At 32.7% G+C, this 20,045-nt stretch overlaps 1 protein-coding gene across 6 annotated transcripts in view; it reads left to right on the forward strand.

Annotated features, from left to right (window-relative positions):
- Positions 1-15,567, forward strand: part of NBEAL1 (neurobeachin like 1) — a 190,214-nt gene extending 174,647 nt beyond the window's left edge. For 4 of the 6 annotated variants that reach the window (XM_044381252.3, XM_057304148.1, XM_057304135.1 and 1 more), the window contains 4 exons: positions 1,633-1,749; positions 2,553-2,714; positions 4,026-4,174; positions 5,748-6,182. In XM_044381252.3, the coding sequence (XP_044237187.2) occupies positions 1,633-1,749; positions 2,553-2,714; positions 4,026-4,174; positions 5,748-6,024 (705 nt within the window). In that variant the 3' untranslated portion in view covers positions 6,025-6,182. Of the gene's footprint in view, positions 1-1,632; positions 1,750-2,552; positions 2,715-4,025; positions 4,175-5,747; positions 6,183-8,338 lie in introns of those variants that run through there. The other 2 variants (XM_057304138.1, XM_057304144.1) reach the window with 1 other exon arrangement.
- The last annotated feature ends 4,478 nt before the right edge of the window (positions 15,568-20,045 follow it).

The following is a 20,045-nucleotide window of genomic DNA, read 5'->3' on the forward strand; positions in this document are numbered from 1 at the left end:
GCATATTATATTTTACTACAAAATTGTATTTGCTAGTACTTATTTCTCTACTCATATGTGAAATAAATCTGTATTTGTTCTGTCTTTGCCATATTTACTGTTGAGACTTGCAAACTTTATAAAATGATTTTGAGAAGGGTCCATCTTTCTCTGTAATTTGAAATACTTAATAATAGGCATTACCTGATTTTTAAAAATTAGAGTGCACTAAGCATTTAGACTGACAATCTTAGAGGAAGACAAAGGTGTCCCAGATAAGAGTATTGTTGGGAATTCATCCACATCATATAGCACAGGTAAAAGTTATCTACCTATCTAAAGTTATCTAGGATAATTATAAAACAAATATCGTGGCAACTACTCATTCTATATCATAGAAAGTAATGTATAAACAAAACATGCTAAAAACAGGTGAAGACAACAACTCAAGTGTAGAGAGATTCCCTGCAATAAAATTTTGCCATCAGAAGAACATAAGAATATCAATTCAGTAAAACAGGAAGGACCTCAAAGATGAAATTATACAGTGGCATAATAAGATGAAAAAGAGGAGCACCTGGGTGGCTCAGTCAGTTTAGCATCTGCCTTCAGCTCAGGTCATGATCTCAGGGTCCTGGGATCGAGTCCGACATCAGGATCCCTGCTCAGTGGGGAGTCTGCTTCTCCCTCTCCCACTGCCCCTGCTCATGCTCACTCTCTCACTCTCTCTCAAATAAATAAAATAAAATAAAATAAAATAAAATAAAATAAAATAAAATAAAGATGAAAAGGATTGACACTTGGGTGGTTCATTCAGCCGAGGGACTGACTCTTGATTTCGGCTCAGGTCATGGGCTCTGAGTTGTGGGATGGAGCCTTGCATCCAGATCCACGCTCAGTGGGGAGTCTGCTTCTCTCCCTCTCCTTCTGCCCTCCCCCCCACCCCGGCTCCCTCATGCATGTGTGCTCTCTTTCTCTCCAAAATAAAAATAAATAAATCTTAAAATAAGATGAAAAGGATGATTGCAGAAGAATCAAACCAACATTAAAACCAATACCATTACAAATATAATAAGTAAACTCAAAAGTAGAAACAGCAAGCAACAGACTTGATGTGGCTGAATATCAAATTATTAATATGAAATAAAGTTTTAAAATAATTAAATTCTATAAAATAAGTCACAGAGATACAGCATAGGGAACAGAGCTAATTTTAATGACATTGTAAGGCAACAGATGATAACTACACTTACCATGGTCAGCATTGCATAAATTATAGAATTGTTGTCTACCTGACATTTTATGTCAACCAAAAAAAGAAAGAAAGAAAAGTATTCAGAGAAAGAATATGAAGTTTATTTGTAGTAAAGGAAGAGCAAATCTGTAGATGGAAAGGGCAAATAATATACCTGTTAGAATTAATCCAAAGCAGTCAACTTTGGAACTATTCAGATTAAGTTTTAGAGCTTCAAAAGACTGAGAATAATTTGAGAATCCAAGGAGGAACACATGAATGAGTCCCTTTATGAATAGATGTTGTGGTAAGAACTAGTTGCAATGTTACTTTGTGATTAGACAATTTAAATATAGTATAAACCTTTTTGTAGAAAATAATCTACCAGAAATTAACCTTTGCTTCTCTTTTAACATTAGGGAGGTGTTCCTGTGGGCTTAGCATCTAAACCTTTTCAGATTCTATATGGACACACTGATGAGGTATTGAGTGTCGGCATCAGCACTGAACTAGACATGGCAGTGTCGGGATCAAGGGTAAGATTTCACCTTTAAGAAATGCTAATTTTTTTCAGGGCGCCTGGGTGGCTCAGTTGGTTAAGCATCCAACTCTTGATTTCGGGTCAGGTCGTGATCTCAGGGTCATGAGATCGAGTCCCACCTTGGGCTCCATGCTGAGCAGGGAGTCTGCTTGAGATTCTCTCTCTCCATCTCCCACTGCCCCTCTGCCCCCCCCATAGATAATTAAATATTTTTTAAAACGCTAATTTTTCCTACAAATTGAGAAGCAGTATTTAAATACTTTCATGCTTGCTTTGGAGTCACATATGTTAAAATTGGTAGATTTTCTAGGGGGATTGATAAAAGTATAGGAATTCTTTATTGTTTGTGTAGGACTTTGCAGAAGTAGCATAACAGAAAGAAGAAACTTAGAGACTGGATTCTGTTTTGGTATTCCTTATTAGTTAAGGAAAGAGGGCATCTTATGAAATAAAATATTATTTCAAGGGATGCCTGGGTGGCTCAGTCAGTTAAGCGTCTGCCTTTGGCTCAGGTCATGATCCTGGGGTCCTGGAATCAAGTCCCACATCAGGGCTCCTTGCTCAGCGGGAAGCCTGCTTCATCCTCTGCCTACCACTCCCCCTGCTTGTGCTCTCTCTCTCTCCTCTGACAAATATAGATGAGATCTTTAAAAAAAAATAAAAATAAAATACTATTTCAAATTTTAAGATTGGAATTTCTTCTAAGATACACGTATCCTTGGTAGAATAATTATTTTCTGAGTTCCTTTCCTGTATTTACCTGGCTTATTTTCATATTCTAATATTTTCTGTGTGTAGGATGGCACTGTGATTATACATACCATTCAGAAAGGTCAATACATGAGGACTTTACGGCCACCTTGTGAGAGTTCTCTGCTCCTGACTGTTCCTAATTTGGCTATATCTTGGGAAGGACATATTGTCATCTATTCCAGCATTGAAGAAAAGACCAATCTCAAGGTATATAACAGTTACTTGCAGTAGGGCTAGCCTATCTATAAGCCTGTCTTTTCCTTTCCATATTATACTGTATGTATGAAGCATTTTGATGAAGAACACCGTATTTTGAAAAGGATATTTTCCTTTTATCTTTCAATTTGTTCATTCTTTTCCATTAGATGGACCCCTATCACAGTCTTGGCCTCATGTTTACATTCTGTTTTAGGGATTTCTATCGACCTATTTAATACATGATTTCAAAAAGAATTTCTGGTTATGTGGGACTTCAGAAGCTTAAGTGGAAATTATAACCAAATTAAATTCATTTTGTACAGGCTGGGTATAAATAAACAAGCCATGAATTATGTTCTTTTTCTTTCCATGATAAAGCTTTTTAAAAATTAGAGAATCAATGGGGTGCCTGGGTGCCTCTGTCGGTTAAGATCATGATCCTGGGGTTCTGGGATTGAGCCCCAAGTTGGGCTCCCTGCTCAGCAGGAAGTCTGTCTGTCCCTCTCCCTCTGCCCCTCACCTGGCTTATGCTCCCTCTGTCTCCCTCTCTTTCAAATAAATAAAATCTTTAAAAAAATAAATTTAAAAAAATAATAGAGAATCGGGGGCCCTGGGTAGCTCAGTCGGTTAAGCATTCGACTCTTAAGCATCCAACTCATCTGATTTCAGCTCAGGTCATGATCTCAGGGTCGTGGGATTGAACCCTACGTTGGACTCCCCACTGAGTGGGGAGTCTGCTTAGGATTCTTTCTCTCTCTCCCTCTGCCCCTTCCCTGCTTGGGTGTGCATGTGCACGTGTGCTCTTTCTCTCTCAAAAAAAATAAATAAGTAAATATAAATATGTTTAACACTATCTTCGGGTGCCTGGCTCACTCAGTTGGTAGAGCCTGAGACTCTTGATCTCAGAGTTATGAGTTCAAGCCCCACATTGAGTGTAGAGATAACTTAAAATAAAAATTTTAAAAAAAAAACCTGTAACTTTAAAAAAAGTTAAGATTTTGTTTTGTGTTAAGAATTTTGGGTTTAAAAATATATATTGTGCGGTTTTTTAGACTGGATGAGATTTTAATTCTTTTGGGGTCAGAGTCCCTGTTTAATGTTTATTTACTAGGCAATTATTTATTTAAATATTTTCTTAAAATATATACTTCTCATTTAAAGTCACTTTAACAATACTGTCTACACACTTTCTCTTTAACATATGTTTATTCCAAAATTTTAAATCCATAGTCATTCTGTTATAGTCACAGTTTTAACTGTCAGTATTCAAACTCCATTTTCATTTGAGATCATTAAATTTTCTTCATCTAATCTTTACAGGATAAGAATGCATTACATCTGTTTTCTGTAAATGGCAAGTATCTAGGGTCCCAAGTCCTGACAGAACAAGTATCAGATATATGTATCACTGGAGAATATATTATCACGGGCAGCTTACAAGGCTTCCTGTCCATAAGAGATCTCCACAGGTAAATAGTAAGAATCATTGAAGTCTCACTTAAGTAAAGATGGTAATAGGGGCACCTCACTGGCTCATTTGGTGGAGCATGCAACTCTTGATCTTGCAGTTGTGGGTTCGAACCCCATGCTTACTTAACAATAAAATATTTAAAGAAAAAAATAAAAGGTGGTAATACTTTCAGCCTAGAGTGGAAATCAGCAATCAAAGATTTCTAATCTTTTGGTTTTCATTTATTATGAAAATGTCATTTTTAGCAACTCTGAAAAAAGTTGGGGAAGCTAAAGTATTTCTGGTTTAGTAAATGAAATATAGATGTACATTTTTAAAATGTAGGAAATTTAATGTTATGTGTATTTTACCACAGTGAAATTTAAAAAAATAGCTAGAAAAATAATTTTCATGGTGCCAAGCCTGGATTAGGGATTTGGAAATTTGTTCAATTATAGTTTGAATTTTTACAAACTATAGTTAGGGCTTAAATTTTTTTTTAATTGTGGTAAAACAAACTAAAGTATTTTTAAGGCTAATTTTTCTGTTCATGATTGTGTATATGTATGTGTAAAATTGGTAGGGAGTCTTGTTATTTAAACCAATGAAGGAAAAGGATGTTTAAATAGTGGATATGTTTTTAAGTTTTATATTCTTCATGTTTACTAACTTACATACACAAAGCACTATTATTTCTTGTATGCCCAAATACATTCTTTTCTTCCATTTTAAAAAAATTATTATGGCTTATATTTATATTCCTGAGACTATCTTGGCCCCTCCCAAACCTTTCTTATAAATCATTTCCTGATCCCAGGGTGTTCTCTCTTACTACATTCATATCAATCACTTCTGTGATTCTTCTCATTTTTGAAATCTGAGATTTCAAAATTTTGAAATTTTGAAAATCTTCCCATTTTTGTCATTCTTTCTCCAGCAGTAAAGCACTGAGTCCCTATTTGAATCATATGTTTCCAACATTTTCTTTTACGGTATTAAGAGAATCCCAGATCAGTGGTGAGAAAAAAAAAGAATCCCAAATCAGAAAAATGAATGAGATCTTTTAGCAGGTTAGTCTAAACATAGTATGTACATCAGAGGATTCTTCATTCTCTAATCCTAAAAGCCATGGACACTTTCCATAATTGAGTATTATGTTTTTAAATATTATATATTATTTTACTGTTTTATATTATATGTTTATATATTACATCTTCTAAGACAAGGCAAAAAGAACAGTTTCTTCAACCGTACCCCCCCAGCACACACACAAACACTTTTTGAACTTTTGCCCTTTTTATCCTACTTTCACTCTTTAATCAACAAGGTAAAAATCATTTAGTGAGAGATGATATATATGGTTAGAAGAAAAACAGATGTTGAGAATAGAAAAAAATATATAGTATATATTTTAAGTAATGCTATAATGTGGGCCCTTGCATGAGCCATTCAGGCTTTCTGAATCTGAGTTACACATCTGTAAAATTAGAATGCAGAATCAGATGATCATTAGGTTATCTTCCAGGTATAAAGTTCTTTGAATCTATTATGTAACCATGTAATTATGTGTGTGTGTTTTATTTCTCTTCTAGTTTGAATCTCAGCATGAACCCATTAGCCATGCGAATGCCTATCCACTGTGTTTGTGTAACCAAAGAATACAGCCATATTCTTGTAGGATTAGAAGATGGTAAATTGATTGTAGTGGGTGTTGGCAAGCCAGCTGAGGTAAAACATAGCATCAAGAACTTCTTTTCTCATACTATTGGGGATTCCTTTGGTTCTCCTTTGTTCCAGCTGAATCAGAAGTCTCCATTATGGATGAACAAATTAAAAACCAAATTTGATTTTTCAAAGGGCAGTAAATGAAAAGGGGATAAAGCTAGTATTCAAGAGTGATGTTTATATTATGATACAATTGAAAGCACACATTTGTCAGTTTCTATCACTATATGAATAAGAAAGTTATTAATCTGTCTTTCCAAATCTAGATTCAAGACACTACTTGGATTTTTAATACATAAAAACCTTTATAAAAAATGAAATACAGACTCAAATAATAAAACTATGTACTTTACTTTCAACAAGAATACCAGAATTAGCAGAACAAATATGCTAATTCTCAATGAATTTCCTGTACTTACTGTAGATTTGCCAATGGTTTATCAATTACTGAATATCCAGATACCATAAATCTGATATTTTTCCTTAGAAAACTTAGTGGCTATATTCCAAGTAATTTACTGATTCTTCTAGAAAATTTATTACATAGAGTCAAATTAAGCATTATAAATTTATATTGATACCATCAGTCTTTTCTGGGAAATCTAAAATATGGCAACTGCTGGAATCGTTTCAAAAGAAGACATTAGTGAATAACACACTGTCACTGGTTTTAATAAATCTACCATGGATCATAGGGACCTTTTTGTTTTATATATATTTTAAGATTTCATTAGTTCTTATACTCTTTTTCAAGATATTATTATAACAAAAGAGAGGTCTTATTAAAGTGACTGTGACATTTACCTTTAGTGTAACAGTCCCCCAGACAATGTCAGCAAGTCCATATCTTGGTATTTCACTTATATTTAAAACATTTTAAGCGTTTTTTTCTCAGTGAGTGAATATGTTGCAATTTTTTATTTTACTGATTTTTTTAAAAAATAAAGTGACCATTATGTGCACACATTTTCTTCAAAAAATTGAAAAAATTCCTGAACAGCTTCATTTCATAGGCCTTAATCAATATTTTGTACTATTTACTAAGTAAGTTTTTTGTCTTCATTGAAAGATTTATGTAGTCTACAGCACATGGAATCTGAATTGTGTGTAGATTTTGAATAAAAGTATTTATCATTTTACACCTTTGGATCTATCAGCTGAAATATGAATCTACTTTAGTATATAATCGAATACTTAAAATCTTGCATAATTAAAATATAATTGTATATGACAGTATCAAAATTAAATCAAGATTTAGGTATGAAAAGATTTTTATTTCAAGATCTAAATTTATCTAAAAGATCAAAATCTTGATTAATGTGTATTTTAAGTCATGTATCGGTTTTATACATTACATTCTCAGTACAAAATTTGTTTTTATAAATAAGATGGTATTTATAAGTAGATATAAGTAGATAAATAAGTAGTAATAGATTAATGGAAATAATGTTTCCGGAAATACATCTGGAAATGAAAATGCAAAACAAGCATGCCAAAGTGTCTTTGCATGAGGCTTTTTTATCCCTTCAATAAATGTACCCTAGAGAAGGGTAACCATTGAAAAAGAGCGGCAGACGAATCACCATGAAAAAGTAGATTGCACTTGGGAAAGTAATTCTGACATCATAATTATATGCCTAGACTGAGAAATGTTTCCCACATGGATTGTTTTTTGCCCTATCTAGAAGTATAAGCACTTTTAGAGGGGCATTTATTCACCAATTGGATTATTAATCCAATTTAATTAATAATTATTATATGCTGATAAGTGTGGTAGGTGGTATAAATTTAATGGTGGGCAAAAAACCTTCAGAGAACTTATGCTATTCTTGTTTTCTAAATTAAATTTTATCATTCTGTTAAATATTATTAGAATTTTTATATCAAAATATCCTAAAATTATTTTCATCAGAACGGTATTTTACTTTCTTCTTATCCTTTTGATAAGCATTAATATTATTTTAAATACAAGAGGAGAAAATCCTCAAACTTATGTGTCTTATTAGCTAAAATACAATTTCAGAAGATTATTTTAATGAAGTATAATATATTTTTGTTAATTTATTTTTATTTTTTTATTATGTTCAGTTAGCCAACATATAGTACATCATTAGTTTTTGATGTAGTGTTCAACGATTCATTAGTTACACGTAACACCCAGTTTTGTTAATTTATAAAGAAAGGGACTCTGGTAATTTGGACAAACTGGGGCATTTAATTTTAAAATTAACACATGGCATTAGACCTTTCTCAACTGAAAGACAACCAATGTAGAGAAGCCTTTCCTTAATTATTATTAATCAAGAATCACTAAAATGTTAATTATTCTGCTAACAACTTATATTCTGCATTCTATAGAATCAGTGTCTTGTATATCAATTTCACTCACTCTTTTTTTTTTTCTTTCTTTTTTCCTTAATAACATCTATTCTTCATTTCTCTGGATTACTTTAAACAGATGCGTTCAGGTCAGCTTTCTCGAAAATTGTGGGGATCTAGCAAGCGACTCAGCCAGATTTCAGCTGGAGAAACTGAATATAATACTCAAGATTCCAAGTGATTACTATTTCCATCTTCTGTCATGGATAAATGAAACTTGATTTATTGCTTTGTCACTTTAACCACATCTCTCAACTATCTGAAATACAGCAGGGCTTTTATCCCTGAAAATCATTTAGGGATTACCAAAATTCAGTATGCTATGTATGTATAAAGACATAGGTTGTATTATTATCCTCTTTAAAAATTTCTGGTTAACATTGAATCTAGTCTTATTGACTAATTCTTGATCTAAACCAAGGTGGATTTGAGAAAATACAGTTGAATTAGATTTGTGGTTCATTCCTAAAGTTCATTAGATCCATTGGGGGAAAAAATTTTGAAAACTGAAGAAGTTGGATATAATCCCATTATTATTCTAAACAGCAAAATTTAAAGTATTTCTAAGAAGAGTACAGATGATGGGACAGTTGAGAGACATGGCTTTTAATGTATTCTTTAATCGTTTTCCTGTTTACTGACCACCATATTTAAAAATACATCAGTTTATTTATGGAACTTCTGATTGGGGTAATATTTTAAAGGCATCTTTTGCACACTTGGATTTTCAAAACTCAGTGTAAATTCCAGGTTTTCATGATAAGTTGAGTATAAGACAGTTGAAACCGGTACATTGGGTCATTCCACTACTACTTAGCATATAACTAATGAGAACTTAGTGAAATATATTATTATGCTTAAATAATAAGGGTTAAGTAGGAATAAGAGAAACCAGAGGTATATTTTGCAGATGTATTTCATTAGTATAATTAAGGAAAAATGCTGATTATGATTTTTGACAGATGGACCCTTTAAGTAGCATTTGTAGCACAATTTATATCTGCAAAGTTGAAAATTTCTTGGCTTATTCTTTACTAAGCAAATACTGTGTCTTTCCCTATAATTAGAAGTGTTAGCAGTGATACCCAAATACATTAACATTTTTACCTACAACTTCCATGTGGTTGATAAATGAATTGAGAAGATATGCATCACTTAAATTTGTCATTTAGATATAGTAATTTTTAAAAACATTTCTATTTCATGTTATGTATAACTTTTAAGATTATAATTAATTTTATTATACATAGTTAAGTATTACATATGCTTAATGTTCAATATTTTAAAATAAAAAGCTGATAGATTTATTTTGGAATTCAAAAAGATTGTTAAACCTAGTGCTTTTATAAGGACATCTTTTGAGTTAGGTCAGAGAGCTTTTACAACTACAAGTGTCCTTAATCTGAGATTCCATGGGTTTGGGGGAATTTATGAATCCCCTGAAATTGTGTGGAAATTCTGTGTAAACTGCCTTTTCAGGAGTGAGCATTTGGCTTTCATAAAGGGGTCTGTGATCAGAAGGAAAAAAAAGACTTCTCACAATAATAGTTCTTATAAAATAATAATATTCCTTTTCATTCTGCAAATCATAGTTTTCCTTACATCTAGTTGTCTCCTCAGTGGCATCTTTAAGAAACTTTCCCATTGTAATTCTTCTCTTTGGTTGTCCACAGTATCTAATAACATTTTCTTTATAAACCTATGAGTGAGTAAAAAAAAACTGAGAGAAATACAGGATTCTGTTTAGGGAAGCTTTTTGAATAGATGTGATCTGTTTGAGTCAGGACTAATAAAAACATATAGAAGAATTTTCTTTCCAATTATTTAAAATCCCCTGTTTTGTTTAGTAAAACAAAAACAAAAACAGTTATGTTTTAGGTAAATAACACTGAAATAAACTGGTGCAGCAAGTGTAAAATAGAGCATATGTAAATGTGAAGGTTTCCTTTTTAAGGACTTCAGAAATCTGTGATAGAAATGTCTCAAAACAAGTCAATAGAGATAATTATGATTTATTGAGATTTGTTGCTTCTATTTATTTAATTCTATTTCTATTTCTTATATTTTTGAGGAGGTTTCAAGTCATCAGAACCAACATGATTGACTTTTGGTATTTTAAATGTTGATTTTTTAAAAAACTTTTCTGAATCAAAATTTTGGGAATTTTTCTTTTTCTTACTTATCCAGAGATTTTGGTATAATGATGCCTTCTTTATTACTTAATATTGGTTTTAGAATTATTTTGGATGGATGCTTACAAATTACAAAGAAGTTTAATTTATCAGGGCAAAATTCCTAAATTTATGCTGTTTTACTTTGCTGCTTTTTAGATGGAAGAACCGAACAAGCAGCATTCATTTTGTAGCACAAATAGAAGACCCTTTGTTCACAGTAAAATCAATATCCTACCTAGACTAACAGTAGATGTTCAGAGTGTGGAATTCTTCCTTATATTACTTTTTCCAAAAAATAAAAACCAAAAATGTAAGATTTTTAGGAAAATCTGAGAATACTAGCAGTAGTCTAGAGGAATGGAACTTGAGTTTATCTGTTAAAGTAAGCAAATACAGTAGAACCATTAGCTGAAAAATGTAAACCTCTTTTAAACAGTGTAGCCCACTGAATTAAAAATAACTACATAAAATCACTGGAAAGATATACTTTGGGGGATTCTGGTGTATTTTGATGTTATCTGCAGAAGATGTTTCTATTTATATAATAGGAGAAATGAACAATGAACAATTAGAATGGAATAATAGATGATTTCAGTTGATCAGTATACTATCTCAACGTGGCTGCTATGAAGTTTGTTGTCTAAAGAAATTTTCATCTGCTTTTGTTTCTTGACACTGGTAATGATGGAAATAAAAAATCTCAGCATCCTGGTGATGGGGAGAGATTTATACTAGGATAATGATTTTGCTGTTAGAAAGTGAGGTCTCAAATATTAAAACATAGAATAGCTGTGTTCATTTAGAGAATAAGGAACCAGTTTTTCAACTCTGCAGTCAGTGTTGTGTTATGCTTAGATAAAATTGGAGTAGAGAAGAAAAAGTAGATCAGGGCATGGAAATTAGAAAAGTATATAAAAATAAAGCTTGTCCAGTTGGCTTTAAATCTTTTAAGCCTGTGAAGCTCGTGTCAGCTATTAATAAGTTTCTATTAGTTCCCATTAGGTCACAGTGCTTTTTTTTAGGTCACATCCTTTTTGTAGGAGAGAAAATGCCAGGTATTCATGTCGTTAGCAAGGAATGTCAGTGAGGCTTCCTTTTTTCCTCTATGTAAGGCATATAACAATTATCCTTAAAGAACTGGTATTGAAAATTAATTATGCATCTGAAGGAGTAAGTGTACCCTCATAATTAATTAGAATTTAGATCTGAAAGTTGAACTTAACCTAAGATTGTTTATATTTTACTTGAATAAGAGCAGGCAGAGAAAATTTTAGTTCGAATACCAGATTTTTATTTAATGATGATAGACACATGGCCTTTGCCTTTAAGTATATTTTTATTGTTGTTACTGAAGAAATCACTAATGGAAATCTTTCAGTTAAATTTAAAGAGGTTAGCTCCTTTTATATATTTACATTTATAAAATGAGTAGCATTGTCTTTATCACCTTTTCAATGAAAAGATGTAAGTGCATGAACTATATTAAATATAAATATTAAATAATATATATAACACGTACTATCATAGAGTGTGTGTGAAGGTTGGTCTCTTCAAATACATCAGTACACTTGACTTCCATAAATAAGTTCTTAAACCTGTCTGCGGGATAAAATTTTTGACTGATAGAATGAAATACATTCTTTTCTAAATCTAATCTGTTGTTTTCCTCTATCACCCAGATTCCTAGCTTGTCCTAATTACTGTTCCTTTCATCAGCTGACTGTTCTTTCCCAATAAGTGGCCAATCTTAAATATTTTTATCATTCCCAACAAATATCCATTCTCAGTATTCTTTTTGCCTAATTCATTTAGTATATATACCCAACATTTGCTTTGCTTTAAATTTGACCACATCCAGAACATTGTTTTGAAGAGCTTTCCTATATCGGAGTCCTGGTGGTGCTTTTTCTGATGACGTTATTCCAACAACAATATGGTGTTTATCAGTCACCATTTCAATATTATTAAAATGTTGGCCACGACTTCTGTAATTTGAATCTAGCATTTTCTAAGCCAGTGTTTCCTTAAGTGAGATCGCAGATCAAACTTGTCCGGGAAGTTCTGTAAATATACAGAAGTCTAGGCACTACTCTGGACTTTCTGAATCTCTTTACTTAGTATAAAAAAAATTACGTCTCGGGATTCTTATGTTAAGTCTTAAAATATTTTCCATTATAGAAATTATATCCATTCACTTTTATAAATCAGATTGCTTATCCACATTATCCTTGGAGACATTTTTCTAAAATTTGCCTGGAATGGCTTTCTTATCTTTGTTTTGCTTGGCAGTGAAACAACCAGATTTCCTTTTCAGTTGCATCATTATTCTTTGTTCAGACTTTTCACATTTGAATATTACAACCAACATTTGTTTCCAAAAAAGTGTCTGATTTTATTAGTTCCTAGTGACTCTCAGTGAATATTTTGCATATTTGAATTAGGTAACATGTTAAAGTATTAATAAAAAGCATGAGTTACAAAATGCTAGGTTTAAAAATAGAATTAGATCTCTCATAACCTTGAAGGTAATAATCAATAGAATTTTTCTAATTAAAAAGCATTGGATATATTCCCTATATTCCCTAAGTATTTCTGATGGCTTCTCAGTATGGAAATAATCTTTAATTTTTTCATCTAAAAAGTCCTAGTATTACAGAGAATAAAGCATTAACATTTAAGATATTTAGGCCTGTTTTGGAAATGATACAATTTTCTACGTTAACAATATAAAACCATCCTAGATATAGGAGTTACATGATTTTCTTCAGTATAAGAACCCTGTCTAAAAGTAGCTGTATTATCATATACTTTTTTGGCTAGATTGTGTAATTCATCAGACATATCTTAGATGATCTCACTGGCATTTGTCACATATGGGTGATTTCTAAACACTTTATAGGATTTGGACCTATGAAGCTAATGGCTGTAGTGAAAAATAAAAGGACAGAGATACAACTGTATCTACTTTTGTCTTAATGCCTATAATCTTATAAACTGAAAATTCAAGGGAAAGGAACAAATAGAAAGTCACTAATCTAACATTTGTTTTCTGTGGCATAGTTTTAATGTTTCTTTGGAAACTTACTTTGCAAATATTACCATAATAACAATAACAACAGCACAGTTCTGTCATTGAGTTACACATTCATTTTTCAAAGTTGACTGTTAGTGGAGTTTGGGGTGTGTTTTTGTGTGTTTTTCCACTTATGAGGCTGTCTCATTTAAAATTTATACCTATTTTTGAATGTACAAAATGATTAGCTATTTGTGATATTACAATGTAGCACTGTAATTTAAGAATAAAGTTGGGGGGGCGCCTGGGGCATGCAGTCGTTAAGCGTCTGCCTCCGGCTCAGGGCGTGATCCCAGCATTGTGGGATCGAGCCCCACTTCAGGCTTCTCCGCTGGGAGCCTGCTTCTTCCTCTCCCACTCCCCCTGCTTGTGTTCCCTCTCTCGCTGTCTCTCTCTCTCTCTGTCAAATAAATAAATAAAATCTTTAAAAAAAAAAAAAGAATAAAGTTAGGATTTAGGTAGGGTTGAAAAATAGAATTATATTTTTTGATTAAAATATAAACTTTTTAAGAAGTCTTATTCCAATTGGACCTTTTAAAATTTTATTTTGGTAATAATATATATCAAAATGACAGGTATTGAAACCAGAGGTTCTCTGGTAGCCAGGGTACTAACTAGTTCATGTTAAAATGCTATTTTTGATGTTCCTTCCCTTGGAAACATTTCCCACACTATCCAAGCAATGTGTTTTAAGATTTAGTGGGCTTAACCTATAAATTCAACAAATGCCCATCTTGCATTTTGAAGGAAAAAACTTACTGTGATTGGCATTATTTTGCTCTTCAGAATGTTAAAATTATATTAATCAATAAACACTTTAGAAGTGGTTCTGGTAAGGAGATACCAGTTGTCAGACCTAACTGAAAAAATTCAACCTCTTAATTTCTTACATAGGGATTAAAGAAAATAACTCTATTTCTTCCTTTGGGATTTTGATTGCTTTTAAAAGTATTTATCATAGTTTCTACCTTCTAAAATTATGACATATTACAGTAGATCTTGCTGTCAAAGATCTTGTACATTTTAGACTTTTTTTTTTTCCTTTTCTAGCACTTTACTGCTCTCTGTGATTCAAAAATACTATCACCAAAAATATTTGTGGATACTGTTTATTTTATAATTAGCTGTAGGTAAGAAAAATTGTTAGAAAACTGTATGGATGGTCTGTTCTCTTCAGAAACTCCTCAGGAGTATGGCTTTCTTTCCCCCAGTTATTTGCTTTTATATACTTGGAGCAAAAAACTTAGCAAAAAGTAATGAGACCTCTAGCTAGACATTTTCTATCAGATGCACTGCTATAGAAATAAATCCACTAAGACAGAAAAATATCAAACACATATGATTTGTCTCTTACGTCAGTTTTTCTGGGACCCAGATTAAATAGGAACATTTCAGTGTTATCATAGAGGGTGACAGTGACTTGAATGCATGTGAATGCACATAGTCAGAGGAGGATAGCTGAAAATTGAGAATTACTCATTCAAAAAAAAAATACTTGCAAATTGTGCTGCTACTTAAATATTTAAGGAATTCAAAAAGTTGTGTAGTTATCATAAAATGTTCCTTTTCATTTATTCTACTGGAATTGACCATGAAAAAGAAAATATTAAGCCTTATTTATATCTAATTATTGACTGTGCAAACTGTGACTCAATGAATATTTGTATGCCAAAAAAATGGTCTTAAAGTTGAGAAAATTTTAGATTTAATAAAGATGTGTAAATAATTTTGATTAGTCTTCTCATTATAATGAAGTTACTGTTAATTTGGTGCAATACATTCTTTCCTTCCTCATCTTTTTAAGATTAAATATATAAGATGTGTTTTGTTTTGTTACATTGAGTGTTTTAAAATTTTTCAGTGTGTGTATATGCGCTAATATTTGATTTGTTTCTGTATAGCATGATTGAAGATAATTGAGAATTTTGCACTTTTTTTAGTCCTTTGGAAATTTGTATTCTAATAGTTTTTCAGAGTGTACATTTATTTTGTACATAATACATTAGCTTTGTATATGAAGATGGGTTTAAATCAAATAAAAAAATGATGTTACTTTCTTCAGTTGATTTGTAATTCTCACTTCATAGTCTGATTAGAATTTAGTCTTGTCAATTTGAGTGAGAAAGAGATTAAATACAGTTTTTGTTAAGCAGCAAATTGATCACTGCTTTTGTATGAGAATTTCTTCTGTAGTCCTGTGTGTATAAGATAAATGGGGTTAATTGACCAGTTTTTGTCATATATAACAACAGATATTATGCCTTTGGTTTTAAAGCCACCTCAGAAACATGTTACATTTCCCCCTTCAGGAAATGATCATAAGCCAGGGATATCCATTGATGGTTCATTGAATAATACATTAAGCTGGGCTTTTTTTTTTTTTTTTAACTTTCCTTTCATATAATTAAAATATTTTATTCATCAACTTTTGACAGTCTAAATGTTGACCTAATCCTCCTGTGTTTGTTAAGGTTAATAAATCCTAAACCATAATAAAACAGAATCCAAGCTCTGTTCCAGGTTCTTTCTAGTACTTTTGTCTAGTTCCAGAGTAACAACACAGCAGAAATGAACATTAACCTTTTTCTAGCCTTACCATCTATATATGATACTACACTTTTATTGAAGACAATGCTCGAATTGGAAATTTCCTGCATTAATTTCATCTGGTGAGATTTTGCAGTCATAGGACAGTCAAAGCCAGGTCAGTAAAGGGCTTAATTAAGACTGCCTTGCTTTTGTGAAATAAGTCCATAACACCATAGCAAACAGTATATTAATTTCTAGTGGTTTTTTTCTTAAGACAACCTTCATTCTTTAATTTCTCACAGTTGTCTTAGATACCATAAATAGATCCTAATGTACTAAGGTCACTACTATTTTTTAAGTATATTGAAACAGGAAATTTTGATCTATGGTCAACAATATTGGTTAAGATTCTGAGATACTATCATATGTCTTTAATAGAATGTGATATAGTGGAAAGGGCATACACCTGGAACTAAAGATCTGGCTTCAAGTTATATTTCTATTAAAAATCAGCCCTGTGATTTATATTAAGACACTTAAACCTATCTGGTTTTCAGTTACATTTCATGTATAAAATAGAATGTTGATGATGGTTTAGGGATCAAATGAAATAATATTAAAGGATCAGAGGTTAAAAATATATTATTGGGGATGCCTAACTGGCTCAGTTGGAAGAGCATGTGACTTGTGATCTCGGGGTCATGAGTTTGAGCCCCACTTTGGGTATAGAGATTACTTAAAAAATAAACTTAGGGGGGCACCTGGGTAGCGCAGTCGTTAAAGCGTCTGCCTTCCGCTCAGGGCGTGATCCTGGCGATCTGGGATCGAGTCCCACACCAGGCTCTTCCGCTATGAGCCTGCTTCTTCCTCTCCCACTCCCCCTGCTGTGTTCCCTCTCTCGCTGGCTGTCTCTCTGGCACATAAATAAATAAAATCTTTAAAATAAAATAAAATAAAATAAAATAAACTTAGGAATCAGAACAAGAAAATGAGGGATCATTGATTGCCCTGTGAGTGTACATTGTAAGCGCAGCATGTCATTAATCAGAGTAAACACAGGCAGTCATCTGAAGAATGATGAGATGTAGTAGGATGGTTGTTAGGTAAGTTGTGATTCATAAGATCATAAACCAAATTATTTTTAAAAAGGACATATACCATTGTAATACACAATTTTAATTTCACTTTAATGAAAGTAGGCCAGTTGACATACTGGTTATAAGGATCCAGATTATTGCTACATATGTTTAAATATTGGGTAACAAGTATGGAGTTCTTCATAAAAATGTACCAAAAGGTTAATAATAAATTATAAATTATTAAACAAGCAAATATATGATACATACACTATGGAAACAATTTAAAATATAGAGACAGATCTTATTCAAGGAGCTCAGTGCTTCGATTATCTTTCATAAAAGAGAAATCTCTATACTTGACAAGGAGTAATCTTAATAAGAGAGGCAAAGTAAGTTTCTTTGAAGTGAATAGCTGATACCCTGAATCTAATTACCTTTACTATAAAATAGTATTTAACTGATGGATATTATTGATCACAACATCAGATAACTCGCCTCTTCTCCCTTTATGTCACTTCATTTAAAAGGTGATTATATGACATTCCTGTTGCTGCTGTAACAAACACAATTTAGTGGTTTATTTATTTTTTTAAGATTTTATTTATTTATTTGACAGAGCCAGCGAGAGAGGGAACACAAGCAGGGGGAGTGGGAGAGGAAGAAGTAGGCTCCCAGCAGAAGAGCCTGACGTGGGGCTCGATCGCAGAACTCTGGGAACACGCCCTGAGCCGAAGGCAGACGCTTAACGACTGAGCCACCCAGGCGCCCCCAATTTAGTGGTTTAGAATGACATAAATTCCCTCTTAAAATTCTGGAGGTCAGAAATTCAAATCAATTTCACTGAGCTAAGGTCAGAAGTCAGCAGCGCTGATTTCTTGGATGCTCTGTGGGGAAAATCTGTTTCCTTGTCTTTTTCAGCTTCTCATGGTCATCTGTGTTCCTTGGTTTATGGCCACTTTTTCCATCTTAAAAACACATCATCTTAACCTCAGCTTCCATCATCCCATTGCCACCTTCTCTGCTTCTGACTCTTCCTGTGTCCCTCCTATTAGGCATGTTGTGATTATATTGAACCCACATGGATAATCCAAATTGATCTTCCCCATTTCAAGATTCTTAGCATAATCACCTCTACAAAGGTGACTTTATTTTACCATGTGAGTTAACATTCACAAATTCCAGAGATTAGGATGTGGACATATTTGGGTGCCATTATTCAGCCTGACACAGTAATGAACACAAAAAGCCAATAGTACATACCAGTTTGCATTCTTTTTTCTTTTGCTACCTGAGCCAAATTATTTCCTTACAAAATGATACAACTAGTTTCACTTTGCAATTAGTGTTCACAAATCTTACACAGTAAAATTACATGGAGATTTGAAATGGGACTGTGTATCATTTATGAAACATTTTGGTTTTAGCTAGTAAGCCAGCAAGTTAACCAGTGTGAAAAGGTGTTTGTTAAAGGAAAATCTGAGTTTGATCAGTATCCAAAAGGCAGAATTTAATTTTGAGTATTTTAAAAGATAGCAATTCGGGATGTCTGGGTGGCTCAGTTGGTTAAGCATCCAACTTTTGGTTTTGGCTCAGGTCCGTGATCTCAGGGGTCATGAGATCGAGCCCCACATCAGGCTCCATACTCAGCGGGGTATTTGCTTGAGTATTCTCTCCCTCTGTCCCTTCCCCCACTCTTGCTCTCTCTCTCAAATAAATAAATCTTTTAAAAAAATAAATGATATGAGCTATTTTACTTCTAGGTTTTTGGAATCTTAAGTGAAATAGTGATCAACTACAAGCAGCTCTTACCATTTAACATTTTCCATAGTTCATTCTGTTTGCACAGATCTTTGAAAAGACTACATGCTTTAGGGGTGATGGAATGTAAGTAACTGTATTTAGAGATGGAATATAAGTAACTGTATTTAGTTTTGCTCCATATTAAAATTCTATCAGAACAATAGTAAAGACATAAGCCAACAAGGGCAATAAGAAAACAGAGAAGATAAGCAATAAATTTTGGAAAGTGGAGCCATCTTGCCAGCTTAGTTGGTGGAGCATGCAACTCTTGATTTCAGGGTTGTTAAGTTCAAGCCCCACATCAGGTGTAGATTGCTTAAAGATAAACTCTTTAAAAACTTTTGGAAAGCGGAAAATTAATGGATGAATAATAAAGCCAATAGTACATACCAGTTTGCATTCATCCAAGGGATGAATCTGGATTACAGGGTGCCTAAGATCAACGATAGATATCCAAAATCCAAATCTCTCCACGTGCCCTCCAAAAAACCATACAGTTAAACAAGAACAAATAAAATCTCAAAAAGCCCATGACTTCAAGATATCTAGAAGAAAACACTACAAACTTCAAGTTCCTTAAAAATAGAAATTTAAAAACAAATTTCAGCAGAGCTATCTCTTAAGTTTCTACAGTAATCCTTTGTGGAGAACTAAGAGTCCAGAAAAATTGAGAGTAGGTGATTAGAGGACCTAAGATTGTGCTAAAAACAAAACTCATGGAAAGAGCTCATCTGAAGTGCAAAAATATTGAAAAAGAATTTGGATCAGAATGCTGTATACAAAATACTGGACTTAGTGTGTGAAAGTTGATGTGGCAATCTCAGAAGTAACTGGTTCTTGAGTATGAAAATGCAGTCACTATGGGGATTGAATGGTGAAGAAAAAAGAGTGAGGGAAATTTAGGATTTAGGATCCTGCACACAATAGAGAAATAAAAATATTGAAAGACATGTAATCCTACCCCCAACTCTCAGACACATAGAACAAAAACTTGAAAACCTACAGTTCATTATCTATCATGAACAAAGACAAAAATCCTTAAGAGAATATTAGAAGACCAATTCTAGCAACATGTAAAAAAGATAACATCCTCCTCAAGTATGGTTCATCTCATGAATTTAAGATTGCACT

Source organism: Ursus arctos, unplaced genomic scaffold (assembly GCF_023065955.2).
Source record: "Ursus arctos isolate Adak ecotype North America unplaced genomic scaffold, UrsArc2.0 scaffold_1, whole genome shotgun sequence".
Classification (NCBI taxonomy): domain Eukaryota; kingdom Metazoa; phylum Chordata; class Mammalia; order Carnivora; family Ursidae; genus Ursus; species Ursus arctos.